This window comes from Amblyomma mixtum, chromosome 8 (assembly GCF_055824585.1).
Source record: "Amblyomma mixtum isolate Tamu chromosome 8, ASM5582458v1, whole genome shotgun sequence".
Lineage (NCBI taxonomy): Eukaryota > Metazoa > Arthropoda > Arachnida > Ixodida > Ixodidae > Amblyomma > Amblyomma mixtum.
In genome coordinates this window covers 50,595,708-50,612,556 of record NC_143019.1, presented here as the reverse complement: position 1 = coordinate 50,612,556, position 16,849 = coordinate 50,595,708, and the positions used below count along the sequence as shown (strand labels likewise).

General features: G+C 48.6%; 1 protein-coding gene across 4 annotated transcripts in view; it reads right to left on the bottom strand.

Annotated features, from left to right (window-relative positions):
- Nucleotides 1-16,849, bottom strand: part of LOC149332379 (poly [ADP-ribose] polymerase tankyrase-like) — a 71,576-nt gene that overhangs the window by 12,097 nt on the left and 42,630 nt on the right. For all 4 annotated transcript variants that reach the window (XM_089557287.1, XM_089557290.1, XM_089557288.1 and 1 more), the window contains exons 27-36: nt 16,278-16,679; nt 15,755-15,831; nt 14,445-14,566; nt 13,594-13,816; nt 11,789-11,945; nt 10,928-11,004; nt 10,672-10,813; nt 7,632-7,721; nt 6,020-6,169; nt 600-829 (exon numbers count right to left, since the gene is read on the bottom strand). In XM_089557287.1, the coding sequence (XP_089413413.1) occupies nt 600-829; nt 6,020-6,169; nt 7,632-7,721; nt 10,672-10,813; nt 10,928-11,004; nt 11,789-11,945; nt 13,594-13,816; nt 14,445-14,566; nt 15,755-15,831; nt 16,278-16,679 (1,670 nt within the window). The remainder of the gene's footprint in view (nt 1-599; nt 830-6,019; nt 6,170-7,631; nt 7,722-10,671; nt 10,814-10,927; nt 11,005-11,788; nt 11,946-13,593; nt 13,817-14,444; nt 14,567-15,754; nt 15,832-16,277; nt 16,680-16,849) is intronic.

Below are 16,849 nucleotides of genomic sequence, written 5' to 3'. Positions count from 1 at the left end.
CTGCGCGCACACACACAGCATGCCTTCATGTAGGCAGCCCCCACTTAAACCAACCAGCTGCCACCAACAGAGGTGGAAAAGGTTGGAACAGGTTCAGGTCATCAAAGGTGCTCCATAAGCCTGCATCTATCCAGTGATCATAAGAATGAATAACAGGTTTATGGGGGTGTAGCGTCCCAAAGCGACTCAGTCTATGAGGGACGCCGTAGTGAAGGTCTCCAGAAATTTCGACCACCTGGGGTTCTTTAACGTGCACTGACATCACACAGTACACAGGCCTCTAGAATTTCACCTCTATCGAAATTCGACCACTGCGACTTTCGGGTCAAGAACAATGCTGATGAGCAAATATGCGCCAGTGATGTTTTCATTAGCTTTCCGACTACCACAGCAGCAAGCAATGATGCGAAATGCTAGTTTCCATCAACTGCAACCAGACATTTGTGGATGCACTGATAAGCTGTGAAAAAGGTAAACAGAATCTCACAATTCCCAACCACAAGAACGACTTGGCTCCCAACGCTTTGCTCAAGAATCTGCCCTGCTTTGTTGACAGCATGCATAAAACAGCCCCCATGCGAAGCAAGTGTGTGCCTCACTGCATATCCTCTGGCAGGCGGTCGCTCTGCAGCTTCCAGAACGCAGCTGTGAAGGGGGTGCGCAAGGAGCGGTCCTGGTCGGCACAGGCCGCTGCCACCATGCCCATCTTGTCCAGGAAAAACTGGCACAGGGTGTAGTTCCAGTTCATGGCCGCATACGTCAGCACCGAGGAGCCGTGCTCATCTCGCGACATCACCGGTACCCCCTTGTCAATCAGGGCTTGCGCAACCTGCAAGGAGCCCAGTGGACAAATATGAACGACAGCAAGGGAGAAAAATGCGGCCAGACAACGGAAAGCAGCGAAGTACTAACCTGCAACCAAAATTTAAGCTCTAAAGGCCGGAATACATGGAGCGTTTTACCGCGGCGAGTCGTCGATTTTCGCCCGACGGCGCAGATTTGACGCCCGGCGTCGAGAAAAACGCCCGCCGCCGCCGATCAGGACCGACTAGATTTTTACGGGTGGCGTCCGGTGAGACCGGAAGCGGCGGCTGAAGCGAGCCAATAGCAGCGCAGAAAGCCCGCTCTTCCGGTCCTCTGCCTGCCGTCGCCAACATGGCCGCCATGGCCGTCGAGCTACGCCGTGTTTTTGGCACGAAAATGTTTTTGTCGTGAAAATCAACGCTTCGTCAGACTTGAAATGTCGCTTTTTTTGGAGAACACGGCCGAATCTTGGATCGGATTACCTACGCTCCCTCGCTGAAGCGAATGTGTCGAAGAAAACCGCAGCCGCTGGTGTCCGCGGCTGAGCGGGTGTCAAAAGGTACGCGACGGCATGCATTCGAGCACGCAAATCTTTATACAGTGAAAGCTCGTTAATTCAAAACTCGATAATTCGAATTTTCGGATAATTCGAACTACACTACTTGGTCCGGCCAAGCTCCATAGAGATCTGTGTATAAAAAAGCCCGTTAATTCGAAAGCGAGTTGGTTCCGTTATGGATAATTCGAACTACGCGCCACCGCGTCTGGGTGGCTTGGCGCACAGCATGTGGCCAAAAAAAAAAAAGCACCTCCTCCGCATAGTTAGAGGCTGCGTACGTCCTAAACGGGGACAGAAGATGGAACTAGATAAAACCTTGGAAGAGTGGGTAAAGCTTAAATGGCGCCATCACCGGCGCAATGGCCGGCGGCACCGGAGGGTAGGGGTTGGCGACCGCGCTGGCGGCTGCCTACCCTCTTTTCCGCGCAACCTCCGGAACTCGCAACTAAATACTCGTTAATTCGAGCCCTGTTAATTCGAAAATACGGATAAGCACTGTCAGCGCAATCCCAGCCAACGCCCGTGAAGGCTATGACTTCGGACGGGCGCTACAAATTAGGAGCGAAAAACTTTTTTTTTTCTTTGCGAGTGTCGTCTGTGCTTCCACCCATCGGTCGGTCGCCTACGGAAGCGCACGCTCAGCCGCGAACGAGACGCCGGCTTTCGAGTGGCAATAGACGGCTTCAGCCCCAATCGCTGATGGCCCGATAAGGCGAACGTACTGAAAACGAGGCTTGCACAGCCGGACAAGCGCTGGCACTCTGCCAAAGTTCGCTTCCCCCTTGCTGGAGCTAACGTCAAAAGTGATGTTATCATTGCGCAGCATCTTGGCGCGCCGCCAAGAAATGCGTTGAGGGCCGTGACGGTGCCAAACGGAGGGAAGCGTTAACGACTGACGTTTTTTGTTTTTTTTTTCATTTTCAGATTCTTAGGCAAAAATCGGGGGTGGGTGGGTTCATTATGTGAGTGGGTTCGTTACGCGAGTAAATACCCTACATATGCCGTAATGCAAATGGTTCTTGTCGGTTTTTTCGCGGCCATTCGATAATTCGAACATCGGATAATTCGAACGTTTTTCCCGGTCCCGTGAAGTGCGAATTAACGAGCTTTTACTGTAGATACTTAAGCGCGCGTGCTAAAATTTGTACAGTGGTGTCGAAGTGAAACTTTCCTGATTTTAACAGAATGGTCAGCGTCGCTGTTCTCACAGACCTCCTTGCACAGTTGGTGTTTGCCACTTGTTGATCACATTTGCTTTCGCGTCGAGGGTTGCGCGGCGGCACGCCGCCGCTTCAACGCTCCATGTATCTCCAGCCGGGCGTCGCGCCGCCGCGACGTTTTCTGCCGCGCGAATGTCGTCGAAAAAAACGTCGCATGTATCCCGGCCTTAAAGGGGCAAATTTATCCAGACTTTAAGGGACATAGTGAAACAACTCCACTGGGATCCTGTTCTCAGCAAAAACTGATAGCTGGGTCTTTTGCGACTCCTGACACGGCAAAAGACACTTTCGTTGGAGAGAAATTATGAGACGTGAAGTTGGAATGTTTTTTCCTGCACCATTTTCATTCGCACGTGATATTAATGATGACATCAAGGGTCATTTGCTTGCCTTGTTTCCTTTTCCATGTCAAAAGTAACCAGGCTCCATGGTTTGCTTTTCATTCGTATAACAGAGTCCTCACCGCTTCCCTAAACATCAAAAAGTTCTTTGAAGGTGAGAAGAGGGGTTTCTCTTACCATACAGTGATTTACAGCTTGAGGGCTGGCATAATACCTTTAATATACAACTTAGAAGAAAAAATGTGCAGCCTGGTTACTATTGACAAAGACTGTACATTTTTTCTTTTTGTCACCACTGTGTGACAGAAAAGCATAAGCAGTTGCAAAATTAATTCCTTATAAGGCACAAGCTCTGCGCATGTAACATGCATGCAAATGGTAAAACTGCACTCATAATGTCTCTAGGAATTGAATGACCTCGCTTTCAAGGAGTTTCAACCCCTGGTTTGGTTGAAAAAAAAAACAAAAAACAAAAATTACCGACGATTACGTTACTTCCTAATGCGAAATTTGAGCGCAGCAAAAAGCTGTTTCACCTTTTCGATAGATTGAGGCAAAGAAATCGAGCAACACATGTATGCGCTATCACAGAGTTTTTTTTTATTTTTCACACGTATTCCTTTAACAAAGATTTCACTAACAGTTCTTGACAGTCATGAAGGAAGCTTTGTGGTCGGAGAAATAGACTGATATATGTTCGACTTGGTACACCAATGCTTGATTCTCAAAGACGAGATCTATACAAGTGCCTCGCGAGGTTGTCACAGCCGTGGGACGCGTTACGAGCGAGAGGAACGGGATGTTCTCCCGCATAAGTGTTAGGAAATTGCTGTTTGTCTTTATGTCAACATTAAAGTCCCCCACTACTAACATCGGTGTGGATCGATGGACGGTTAATGCGAGTTGCAGGAAGTGCACGACGTCTTTCGTGAGTGCGGTAGGGGCGAAGTAGGCAGCTACTACCAGCAAGCCGTTGGGCAACTTTGCGGCGCACAGTTCGCCAACTTCATGTGACGTGCCAAACATTTCGACTGGTATTGCAGAGAGACCTGTGCGCAAGTAGATAGCGACTCCCGCCGCTCTGTTGTGGTCTCTGCGAGCACCACAGCAGTATAGGAAATCTATGATTTCGAGAGGCTCTTCGGGATCCATCCAGGTTTCAGCAAAGCAAAGTACAGAGGAATGGCGCAGAATGTGATCGTGGTGTACGTCCTTGGCATGTGCGGCAAGGGAGCGTACGTTAACAATGTGGTTGTGAATGATGAATCAAGTGCTGCCAGCGAATGACGCGTCCATTGGCTGTCTGCGTGTGTTACTGATGTGTGGTTAACATGTTAAGCTTCGCCTGTGAGAGTGGAACGCGACAGCGTCTTGCAACGCTGCCAGGGAGTCCACAGAACGCCATCGCCAATTCGGCTGTACGCCTTGCTGGACGGTAAATTTATTTTTTGAGGAAAGGAAGTGTATCTCTCTGGCATATCTGGGTGGACACCTGCACCTCGCCGTAAGGGGAAGGGGGAAGATGGGAGTGAACGAAGACGCCCTATTAGCTAGACGCGCCTTTGTTCATTCCAAACCATTCAGCTGGCATTACGGAGTGGCTAGCGTGCTCGTATCGCACTCCGGAGACCCTGGTTCGATTCCCCAACTCGACCAATTTCGTTCTCGGTTTTATAGATTTATGCGGTCTAACTAGAAAGGTTAATTAGGCTATTTCATATTTACATTATTGCATTTCTATCCATCGTGTTCTGTCATTAACCTGTCAATTGTTGGAACTGTCTAGGATGTTCGACACAACGTATATGAAACGAGCAACGTCTTACTGAGTGGGGAAGTGCGTGGTGGTGAAGGGAACGCGGCTTCGTACTTATCTGTTTTTTTTTTTTTCAGCAGCGTCTCCTTCCGCGGACGCTGTTGTCGCTGCGGTGCGCGTCTTTCTTTTCTTTTCTTCTGACCTCTTCATTCTCCTCTATATTAATTAGGCTAATTGATTAATTAAGCAATTAACTAAACTCAGTCCAACTTAGTTGCAGCATCACTATACGATCCCTTTGATTGGTTGCATGGTTACTAGCCAAAGTACAATTGGCCCCATTTGAAATTCGCGCACTGTGACGTCACGAGCATTTCGACCAATTGAAAAGCATGACATTGGGGGCGGAGCTGGTTACGAGGCCGACGCCGACGCGAAACCCAGGAACGGACGCCAAAGAGCTGCGCTCTAAAAAAGTAGAAACTTGTACCAATGACTTCATAAAAGAAACCTCAAAAGTGGCCTGCGTCCGTGCATCGACCTTTTGGACGTATAAGACAACTTGCAATGGAAATGAAAACTGCTTCAAGAGCATTATGAGGCAGTTGCCAGATGGAAAGGCCCTTAAAAGCTCAATTTTTCATCCCCCCCACAGACTTCTACAACAAAAATTTAAATTGATTTAGTGTAGTCTGGCACTCTTGAGCAACAACGCACAGCAAAATACATTACTGATTTGTTATTGATAACTGATTGTTATCACGGGTTGGTATTAAGAGGAAACTGCACAGGTTTCAGAAATCAACAAGCTTAAGAGGGTAGAATGTGTGAAACTTGCAGGTAAAGCATGCGAAGCACTTGAAATAGTGAAGTAATCGCCTATTAAAATCCAGACGCCCTTCAAGCTTCTCCGCAGCGCACAAATATAAGTAGGGGGGCGCATGATGACGTCATCGAAGGTATCGGTACATTTCCAACGCACAAACGCCTGCTTTGAAGGAAAAAAGCCAACGCCACTGAAGGCAAACCCTGCTGAGAGTTGTCTGGCAGCGTCTAACGAGTCAGGGCAGGGTGTGGCTGACGAAAGCGCCAATTTGAAATCATACCTTCCGTGACGTCAAGCTGAGTTTCCCTGCACTCCTCCGGTGCATTGAGGAGAAGCGCAAAGTTCAATTGTCGATTACGTCACTATTTTAAATGCTAGTGCAAAGACACTTGGCATGTTTTACCTACAGCCTATGTAAATTTGAATCCTTGAATATCGCGAAATTCTGAAGTGCTGCAGTTGCCCTTTAAAAGGCCCCTCACTTTTCTCATCCCCGATTCTGCCAGGACGTACCTTGATTTGCAGTTCCAGCTGTGCATCACGGGGGGCCTCTCGAGCAAGCACGTGCAGCATGGTCTGCTTGTCACTGTACAGGGTCCAGCTCTGCTTCACCTTGCCAATCAGCCTCAGTGCAAGATCATAGGAGCAGGTCTTCAGGGCCGCCTGCCGACGGAGCACAGAGATACACTCACAACACTGCCATCAGACAAATCGTTTTGACCCCCCGAGTTCTCTGGCAGGAGGCCTCTAGGGACAAACGTGAAGCCAAACTTTCTCAAGAGTCTGAAGAAGCCGCAGCTTGCCACATGAGCTCATGTTAGGTTTTCACACCTGATAAAGCTCATTTCACTTGATCCACCAGTTAAGGGGGGCGAGGATCTTAAAACTAACTTTTTTATTTCTTGCTAGAATCTCATGAAATTTTGCACACAGACACGTTTTTCTCTTCTGATTCCAAAAGTGTAGTCATAACTGAGCTGGTGCTATTAAATCTTACAAAGTCTAGAATGTAATTAGGTAACTTCTTACACAGCTTTAATGAACTTTCTCATTGCATTTTGTTGCTTTTATTCACATGAATTGATAGCCAGAGAATTCCCCACCTGGTGACATTCTTTATTCTTCTCTAAACGCATGTCATCCCGATATACTATGCCGAGTAAAAGGCCGCAGTATTTGACACTGCAACTCGTTAAGCTAATTGTAAATTGCTATCTATACGTGGCCTAAACAAAAAAAAATAAGAATGTCATTGGACATGGGAATTTGCTGGCTATCAATTCATGTAAATAAAAGCAACAAAATGCAGTGAGAAAGTTCATTAAAGCTGCGCAAGAAATTACCTAATTACACTTTAGAATTTAACATAACTTTTGATCCAAGACCACGAGCTCAATTACGACTACATTTTTGGAATCAGAAGAGAAAAACGCATGTGTGCAAAATTTGATGAGATTCTAGCCATAAATAAAAAGGTCAGTGTCAAGACCCTCGTCCCCCCTCAAAATCAAATGATACCTTTCCTGCACATGTACAGAACCCTGCACACACCCGTGTGCATTTAAAACGCATGGCAGGGTGAAAAAACACCGAGAAACAGCCGATGGAACACAGACGAGCTCACTTGTAATCTACCAAAACAAATTTCAGTGAGACGAAAGCCTAGTCTGCATGCCAATGCACAGGTGGACCTCATTCGTTGCATCTAAAAATGAACCGAGTTTGAAGATATGAGGCGATTCCGTGCACTTTGCTTCAGGTCAACGAGCTTGGTGCACAAAGATGAGCAGCCAGATATTACGTGCAGCATCACAGAAGTGACTTTAGACAACCAAAGTGACAGACCTTCCTTTCATGCGGCTACGGCAGTGCAATGAGCTTACTGCCCAAGATTTCGAGTTTCGATGCTAGGCTTAGCTCACGACTGTGGCTACAATGTTCCACTGCCAATGTTTCTATTCTCCCGCAACTGCCGGCCGGCTCCCTGATCTGTTCCTGCACTTTCCTTCTTGCTATGCTTAATATTAAACCAGGTGGGCCCCTTGTGAGAACAATCTTACTAGCAAAGAAGGAAAACACATGAAATATTCGCGAGAGGTCCAGTAAACATCTCAAGTCTACACACCTCTACAGCCAGAGCCAAGGCCTTGCCACCGGTCTCGAGATTTTCAAGTATGTGCTGCAAGATGCCTTGCCATGACCGCCTCACGATCTCCTGCAAAGACGAAAAAGCCAGTCATGTGCACTGAATCAAAGGGCAAAAGATTTTCAGTACAGTTCTCGTGAAGACAACAATCAAGGTTCACGAACCGCAACAGCCTTTCTTCTTGGCGGGACACACTTGTAAGCTTGCACAAGCTTACAAATGCAAACACGACTATGCCATGATAAATGTGATTATGATGAGACACTGCTAATCCCTTCTAGGGCAATTTTGTCGAATCGAGACAAGCGTCGATGGATGGATGGATGGATGGATGGATAGGAGCGCCCCCTTTGAAGCGGGGTGGTGGCAATTGCCACCATGCTCAGCTTTTCTTTCTTTACTATTTTTTTTTGTTTACTGTGTTGGCAATTCTCATTAAGATTCGCCATCACCTTTGCCTACGGTTTCCTACAATTCTAACCTTATGCCACATCTCTGCTTTTCAGCCACCAATCCTCCAATCGCTTTTTGCTGACTTCCACTGCAGATTTATTTACATGACCATTGTTATCTTTAAACCCTAGGGCCTCAGGAAGAGTGACTGTGCCTGCATCGACATCCGGATGGATACCATCACATTCGATTATGAGGTGTTCAATTGTTTCCACAGATCTACCACACACTGCACATGTGTCATCTTCTTCGTTAAATTTCTTTTTGTAGCTGCGCGTTCTAAGACACCCTGATCTAGCTTCAAAAAGTAGGGCACTGCCTCTTGAGTTATCATAGAAAAATTCTTTCCTGATCTGCCTTTTCCAGAATCGATATAGTTCTACACTGTTTCAATGTCCTGCAACGATGCCGTCAATGTCCTGCAACGATGCCACCTAGTGACTACCACTTACCAGACTATCCGCGTGACACCACCACAACAAGACCCTGCTGAACAGCTTGTAAACTGGCTGTAAAACCCTTAGGGGGGTTGTGAGAGGATGGCAGGTGAAAATTTTTTATTTTTTCGCGTGGAGAAATGAAACTTCACATGCTTAGTGGGAAATCCACTGAACGCTTAAATACAAAATTTCCCAAAATATCTTAAGTAGGTTTGACATCGTAAATTTTTGTGCGCTTCACTGCTATACCAAACTTGCAGAAAGTTTGGCGTGACGACAAAACATGGTAGGAGTCTGCAGTTACGCGTCAAGTTTTACCATAACAAAAGAATGGTTGATGCAGTGACACTCCAAATATATTTTAGCTGCCTGCAATTTTTTTTTTACACAAAATGTTCTACCCACGCTGGCAAAACGCATTCATTATTGTCATGCCAAATTAGTGACAGCGAAAAAATGAGAAAGTACAGTAGAACCCCGTTCATACGTTTTTCACTGGACCGGGAAAAAAAAACGTAACAGCCGGGAAAACGCAACAGTGAGGAAAGCACCGAAAATTAATGAAAACAGTGCAGCTTTGACTTGAAACAATTCATTTCCGCAAATTGACCCTAGGACTTTAAAAAATCGAGAATGGTGGATTGCAGTTTCTTTCGCTCGCTGGAAAGAACAACGCGTTTCTCAATAGCAAAGGCCTCATTGCTGTCAGCGTCGCTTTGCGGTGCGGCCACACCGCACACAGCAGTGCTGTGCAGTTCACGCGCTCACTGCAGCCCACGCTGAAGCGACGTTGTGCACAGCGTCAAGCACTGAAATGTTGGTAGGCTGCTCGCCGCGCTGCTCCGCGTAGGCCGCCCTGACTGCCTGTCGACTGCGTTTAGTACGTCCAGCTTTTCCTCAAGGGGAAGCGCCTTCCGCTTACGCAACGCTATCACACCATCAAAGCACGATAAATATGTTGTTGCGACTGAGAGAAGGACGAAAAGGAAATTGCACGGGCCTCTCCAGCCGAGCCACCACCGCTGTCACTTGCAGACAGGGGAGAGTTAAAAGATAAAAAGAAAGAGTGAAAGAAAAGAAAAGACGCGCGTCGCAACAACTGGGTCCGCCGAAGCGGACGCTAGCTGAGAAAATCAGATAAGCGACCGCAGCCGCGCGCCTCCTCGTCACCACCTCCCACAATAAAGATCGCGGCATTCGGCGTTCGCGAGGCAGATAGCCATCTAGTGGCGGCCTCTCCAACTCGCGTGCGGCTTCTCGTAGCCAGTTCCGTAGCCAAGCCCGGCCAAGACTCGTCAAAAATCAAAATGCCGGTTGGCGCGCATTGCCCGGGCGGGTTTGGGGAGCCCGGTTGCGACGCATCATGCGGGATCGTTTCCTCGGCTACGACGTAACAGCGGGGTTCCCAATACATTGGATCCTATGGAAGCTATGCCGGGACCCGAAGAAAACGACGTAACAGCCAGGAAAACGCAGCAGTGAGGAACGTAACAGCGGGGTTCTACTGTAATTAAAAATATAGAAACATCATTGCATAAAGAATTTATCAACGAACACAATGCAACAAACAGCATGAAATTCCGTGAAGCCACTGCATTTAGCTTCGTGCAAGCAGGGCAGCCAGGTCAAAAAACAATCGACAAAACTGGCACTGAAATTGTACTGGTTCACGGCTTCACCGTTTAGTGTCTTCGGCTATGGGGGCCCTGTGGACGTGCAATTTCGATGGGAGCGGAACTGTGGTGACATCGACCTTGCTGCGAGCGGCAGACCAAAAGCTGGGCTATTGCGCTTGACAATCAATCATTTTCGCGACATTTTCAGCCACTTTCTTGCTACCTACGGTCATAAAAATATATTTTTTTTTTAAAGTCACTTCTGGGCTGTTATGGGGGAGAATTTTTTGGAACGTAATTAAAGAGACCTCACCGATACTAAATCTGATGTTTTCTAAAATTCAATCTTTTTCGAGGACTCTGCACTCTGATCCCCGAGTCCCCCAACAAGGGCGACAAGGGCGCCCGGTCAGTGGTGCGATCTATGGCTCCCTGTGGCGCCATCTATGGAGGAGTCGAGCAGACAGCCTCGGCCATTGCAGAGTGAGCACTGGGGCCCAAAGCACCTACCTGCAGGATGGGTACGTGCAGCGGGGGTCGGCTCCTCTTGCGCACGTACAGCCAGCGCAGGCACTGCAGGGGTGGCTCTTCCCGTCGCACCACCAGGTCCAACGTCGGGGAGGCGTTTCTCAGGACGAGCAGCATGGCACACCTGCGAGCAAGGCGACGCACAGCACTCCCTTCAGAACGAAGCTGTTCACAACCTGCAGGACCGGCCTACTAGTCACGTTCGACAGCATTCTCAATGAAAGAGGTGGTCCCTTACGTGGCATGACCATTAAGCACCGCCAAGCCCAGGGGGGTGTTGCCGCTCTTGTCTTTGATGTCCACCGGCTTCACCTTCTGCAGGACGGGGGGGGGGAAAGCTGTTACCCGCACTGCAGACTCGTCAGACTGGCACGGAATCATACTGTGACTTTATTGTGCTCGTCAATTTAGTTTCATTTCTGTGCCACCTCAAAACTTGCTTCCCAAAAATGTGCATTCTCCAGCTTTAAATCGTGCAATGTTTAGACAAGGGAAAAAAGCATATAGCTTCTGCAACAATAAACTGGCAAAAAGCAAAGTGCAATGTCCATTATTATCCATAACAGGCAGGAGTATTAATTGTTTCGACAGGGTAGCTTAGTTGTCATCTGACCCTGCGCAAAAGAACACTGGCATGCTACACCTGACAACGACGCTACGCTCTTGAAGCTACATGGCTCAGGTACCTAGCTCTAATGCATGTCTCAAGAAATCCCAACTTTATGAATTCTATGAATACAATGACAAAATCTTCGAATCTAAGCCGAACCAAGAGTTTCATATCTCACGTTTTATAGAAACTATCGGCCTAGGTTTGAATAATTACGTTACGTGTACTGGTGCTCCAGTCAAAAACAAACACGTGGTGCTGTTACTGGCGACGGTACTTTCGTTCACTAGGCACGGCCGGTCAGGAGAGGAGTTTGCGGCGCTCCCCTTGCACTCCTCCCTTGCGCTCTGTTACCCCTTCAACAGCGACGCGGCTCAACTCACGAACAGGTACGCAAGAGCTGCGCTCTAAAAGCATGCCACGGCAAGCAGATCCGACTAGCAGGGCAAAGCCAGCACGCAGCCCACAGCGCAAGGAGCTTCTGCTTACCTGGGCAAAACTGTGCATGCAGGTGGAAGACCCCCGGATGGCAGCGTAGTGCACCGGCGTCATGCCAAACTCATCCTGCGACTCGAGCAGGGGCAGCTGGGACACTTGTAACAAACTGGCAAGTTCCACCGGATCACAAGGAGAGTTGTCCCAATGTCTGCACACAAGCCAGGAGGAACACAAAATCCATGCACAATGTATCTCAGTTGGGTAACCAATATAGAGGGACAACATGCAGGCATGTCTTCCACATATGAACCAAACATCATCATCATCATCAGCCTGACTACACCCACTGCAGGGCAAAGGCCTCTCCCATCTCTCTCCAATTAACCCTGTCCTTTGTCAGTTGCCGCCACTTTATCCCCGCAACCTTCTTAATCTCATCCGCCCACCTAACTTTCTGCCGTCCCCTGCTACGTTTGCTTTCTCTTGGAATCCACTCAGTTACCCTTAAGGACCAGCGCTTATCTTGCCTTCGCATTACATGCCCTGCCCAAGCCCATTTCTTCCTCTTGATTTCAACTAGGATGTCATTAACCCGCGTTTGTTCCCTCACCCAAACATAGCACCTTTTTTTTTGTTTACTGTGAGAGCAGTACCAGTGTCACAATGTGAAAATGCCGGCATCTGTCTGCCTGTAGCCTTAGAGGGTGAAGCCTTCAGAAGCAACTCCCGTCCGCAAACGTCAGTAGCCCTAACCATCTCATAACAGCAGCAGCACACTAGTGAAATGCAGGTCAAGCAGTGTGGTCTTAGGGCTGAAACCATGAGACGGTTCCAAAACGAACCGCCTTGTGGATTCGGCCCCCAGATAGGGCAGAAATACCGTATAAACGTGTGTAAGGGCCGCACTTTTTTTTCCAGATTCGGGGGCCAATTTTCGGGGTGCGGCCCATACACGCGACGTACGAAAAAAAAAAACTTTTTTTAAGCAAAAACACATCACCAGGGAATGAGCGGCATTTATTCTACGTTCAGTCGTCACTCACGGAGTATTTCGACTCTGAGCTGGTGCTGTGCTCTGGTGCACGCTCATCCCAAAGAAGCCGCGCAGCATGTCCGCTGTCAACGCGTAGCTGTTGTTCCGCATTTCCATCACATAGCAGAGCAGCTCTTCCAGTTCAGGAAACTCACACAGCTCGCCTCGGAAAGCGCGCTTTTTGCAGCTTGTTTTTCTCAGCGCACGCTTTTGATTGCACGATCATCAGACGCACTTCTCGGCCACGTCGAATTCCCCGTCCGCCGCACGCTTGCCGCATTCAAGAGCTAACTCCCAGCCGTGTAACTGATAAGGTGCTTGCCTATCGTGCTAAAACTGCATTACCCGGCGGCAGCACGCGAAAGCCACAACTACGGTGAACGCGCTAACACGCCATAAAAGGCTGGAGCTGGCGATACTGATGCCAATGTAGATAACGCATGGAGGAAGGAAAGATAACTGGAAGTCGCAGGGGAGAAAAAATTGCCGATGATGGCTGCGGCCTCGGGCGCCATCCATGGACGGTTTTTGGAACCTCTTGTGCACGTGCTTGGCCTCCGCGATCAAGCGCTCCGCGATCGAGCGCACCGTTTTCCACAGCCGGAGCCGATCGCGGAGGCCACGGCGCGAGCATTTAGAAGGCTATTCCCGCCTGGGTCATGGAAAGTTCGGGTGCGGCCCTTACACGGATTTATTTTTTTTTAAAGATTTCCTTCGGGAAAACGGGGTGCGGCCCATACATGGGTGCGGCCCTTACACGCGTTTATACGGTACATGGCACTGCAAAATAAAGATGAAGGAATGAGAGAAAAAAGGTGCGAACCTATGAATTTTGACAAAGGCGTAGTGCAAGGGAACACGCCCTCGGCAGTCCTTGGTGTCGGCCCTGGCCCCCTTCTGCAGCAGCAGCTCTTCGAGGGCTGCCGAGCATTCAGCACTGCCGTTGTGGGCGTTGGCCGCCAGATGTAAAGCCGAGCGTCCCTTGGCGTTCACAGCATTGGCGTCAATCCCAGCGTCAAGGAGCGCACGCACAGTCTCCAGCAGATCTGCCACATGAAAAAGCACAGAGCTCCGAGTAAGCAAACCACACCTGGTGTCGAGAATTTCCATAAGCACCGCTCTGAAAACGGGCTTCCAGCAAGTTAACAATGAAAACGGGCTTCCAGCAAGTTAACAAATAAGGACAGATGCCCAGTTGTTAAGGTAAAAGCTAGTTGGCATCATAAAAGACCACCCCCTCTGGCCTACCACTGGAGTAAATTGTGTCTAAGAAGTGGGTCTAAACTTTCACTGCATGGTCACATACACAATGAACTCAAAGCCTATTAAAAGCTCGTTTGCATTCTACCATGCATACGTAACTATAGCCAGGTAAATGGTTTTCCTCAAAAAATGCAGCTGTCATGCTATAAACATGACCATCACAATAGCAATAACGACTTCTCCCAAATGTGTTAATTACTCCCCGTTTACTCCCCCCCCCCCTTTATCGCATCTCCTCACCACCAGAGGCTTCCCTTACCAACCTTGCACCACTGGAAGCCAGTGGCACCCATTAATAGTATATAACTTTCTGACTTCAGATTCCCCCCAAAAATGGAGGAAATCAAGTATTACTGGCATAACACAGGATCAGGTTTAAGCAAAAAGTGAAAATCCCCACACGACACTGACCTGGATTGCTTCTGTGCGAGACCACGTAATGTAGGGCATTATTGCCAGTGACCGGGTGGGTGGCCTTTGCCGAGGCCTTGTGTTTCAGCAGGAGCTGGATCAGCTCACCAGGGAGATTGTTCCTATCGAAAGAAAGAAAAGCTCAATTTCACAAACACCTCAATGCACGCACACTTGTTATGCAAGTCAAGGTCACATCTGCCCTAAGCATTACCTTCGTACACTGCGCACCACAGCAACATGGCTAATGCCTCACTCAACCGATCCTGGAACTAGTTATCCATATCTTTTGTTTCTGCCCCAAGTTTCACATTATGGCTACAGCTGTGCACAAAATGGCATCAAATTCACCAATAAGTGACTTTTTAGTGAGGCCACTAAAACCAAATTAAAGGGGCCCAGAAACACAATCTTAGTTAACTGTTTTGCCTGTTGATTGCATACAGTGAGTTATAATGGTGCTATTAGCGTCGGTAATACCGCGTATATTCCGTTTTTTAATATTTTAATGTCCTCCCAAAAACAACTTCATGGCTCTGATGGTGTCGCCACACAGTGGCGGGTTTTTAGCAGCGGATATGACATCACCTGGCGCGAGCTTGATGACCGGACAAACAGTAAATATACTGCAAATTGTGTGAATAAATAGAGACACATTTTGTCACCTGTCTGCGTTTTATATTAGATCAACAAAAACAACTTGTTTGTCTTAGATAAAAGCCCTGCAAAGCAAGTAAAATAAAAATACACCACCAGGGGCGCTCTGGCCTGGAAACGACGCGACGACGCTGCCAGTCTCAGCAAGAACGAGTTACAGAGAGCAGGCAACCATGGAGTACAAACTTCCGCGACGTGCTCTGGCTGGCTGTTTTGATTGGTTGCGCCAGGTGCCGTCATTGGGAGAGCGAAATAGGAGTGGGAAGCCCCGGCAAAATCGAGTTGAGGGCAGCGTTTTGTTTGCTTGTATTTTCAAATTTCTTCACTGAATAACTCCCGTTCCTGTGCATCGATTCCTGTAATTCTTTTTAAGTCAGCATCTGTGTGACATAAAGAACCCACCTGAAGTATAGCTGGTATCCCCCCAAGCAGTGTTTCGCAGCCCCTTTAAGTCCATGACAGTTGACCCCTGTGCGAAATCTGCAAACAGCTGACCCTGGGTTCGGTTTTGTTTGACAAAGGCATAAAAAGTCGAGGAGGCGTGATGCATACATCATTAGGCAAATATGCCTAAGCAAGCGCGGGTGCCAGCCACTAGTGATGCGACGACAAGTCGCACAAAGTGGAGGAGACCGCGGGAGAGCGCCACTCACATCGCAGCATAGACCAACAGGTTCACAGGGTAGGGTCCATCACGCAAGTCCACGTTGACACTGGCACCGGCAGCAACCTGCAATGGGCAGCACAATGCACCAGCCATGATGGAAATCATGTCACGGAATGCAACCTTGGTTCAGGGTTAAACTTTCGAAAAGAACTTCAAACAAAGTCACTGAGAACATCAAAACAGGTGCTTTTAATCTGATAAAAAATTTGCTCTGTACTGAAAACAGCACACATGTACAAGGCAGAGCTCAATAGCGCCACTACTTCAGAACTGTGTTTCAGAACTGTGTTTCAGAACTACGCTGCTTCAGAACTACGCTTCAGAACTACACTGCTTCAGAATCAGAACTACGTTTCAGAACTACGCTTCAGAACTCAGAACTACGCTTCAGAACTATGTTTCAGAACTACGTGTTTCAGAACTATGTTTCAGAACTACGTTCCAGAACTATACTTGAGAACTATACTTCAGAACTACATGTCGTGATAACACATCACAGGCACACTCACGAGGGAATGCACAGCCGCGCTGTTCCCGCTGGCCAGGGCCCGAGCCAGAGGGGTCAGGCCGTCCTGGTCAGGGGTCTCCAGCAGGGGCTTGTGCTGCAGCAGCAGGTCCACTGCTGCTGCACCGGGGCACCGGGCGGCCAGGTGCAGAGCGGAGGGGCCCCGACCCCCCCGCACCGCCGCAGCTGCGTCCGCACCCAGCTCTTCCAGCAGGAAGCGCAGCAGCGCGTGCATCCGCGCGCTCTGCTCCTCCGTGGGCGAGCGCAGTTCACCGAGTGTTCGCAGAGTCACCAGGAGAGGGGTGAAACCCTCGCGGTCATGCCCGTTGGCCGCCATGCGGAGGATGTCACGCACCGAGCGCGGCTCCTCCGATTTCCCGCTCCCTTCAGGGCACGGGGGCGGGGGCTGCACATAAAGACAGAATGGGGTGCAAACAGTCAGGGTCATGAAACTGATTGCAAACACGGTAAAGTAAAATTTTAACTGAGGCAATAAGAGAGCACAAGCGGTAAAGTGACTACTTGAACACGTAGACCACTACTCAAATGCGGTAGCTTGAAATTGAAACCACATGC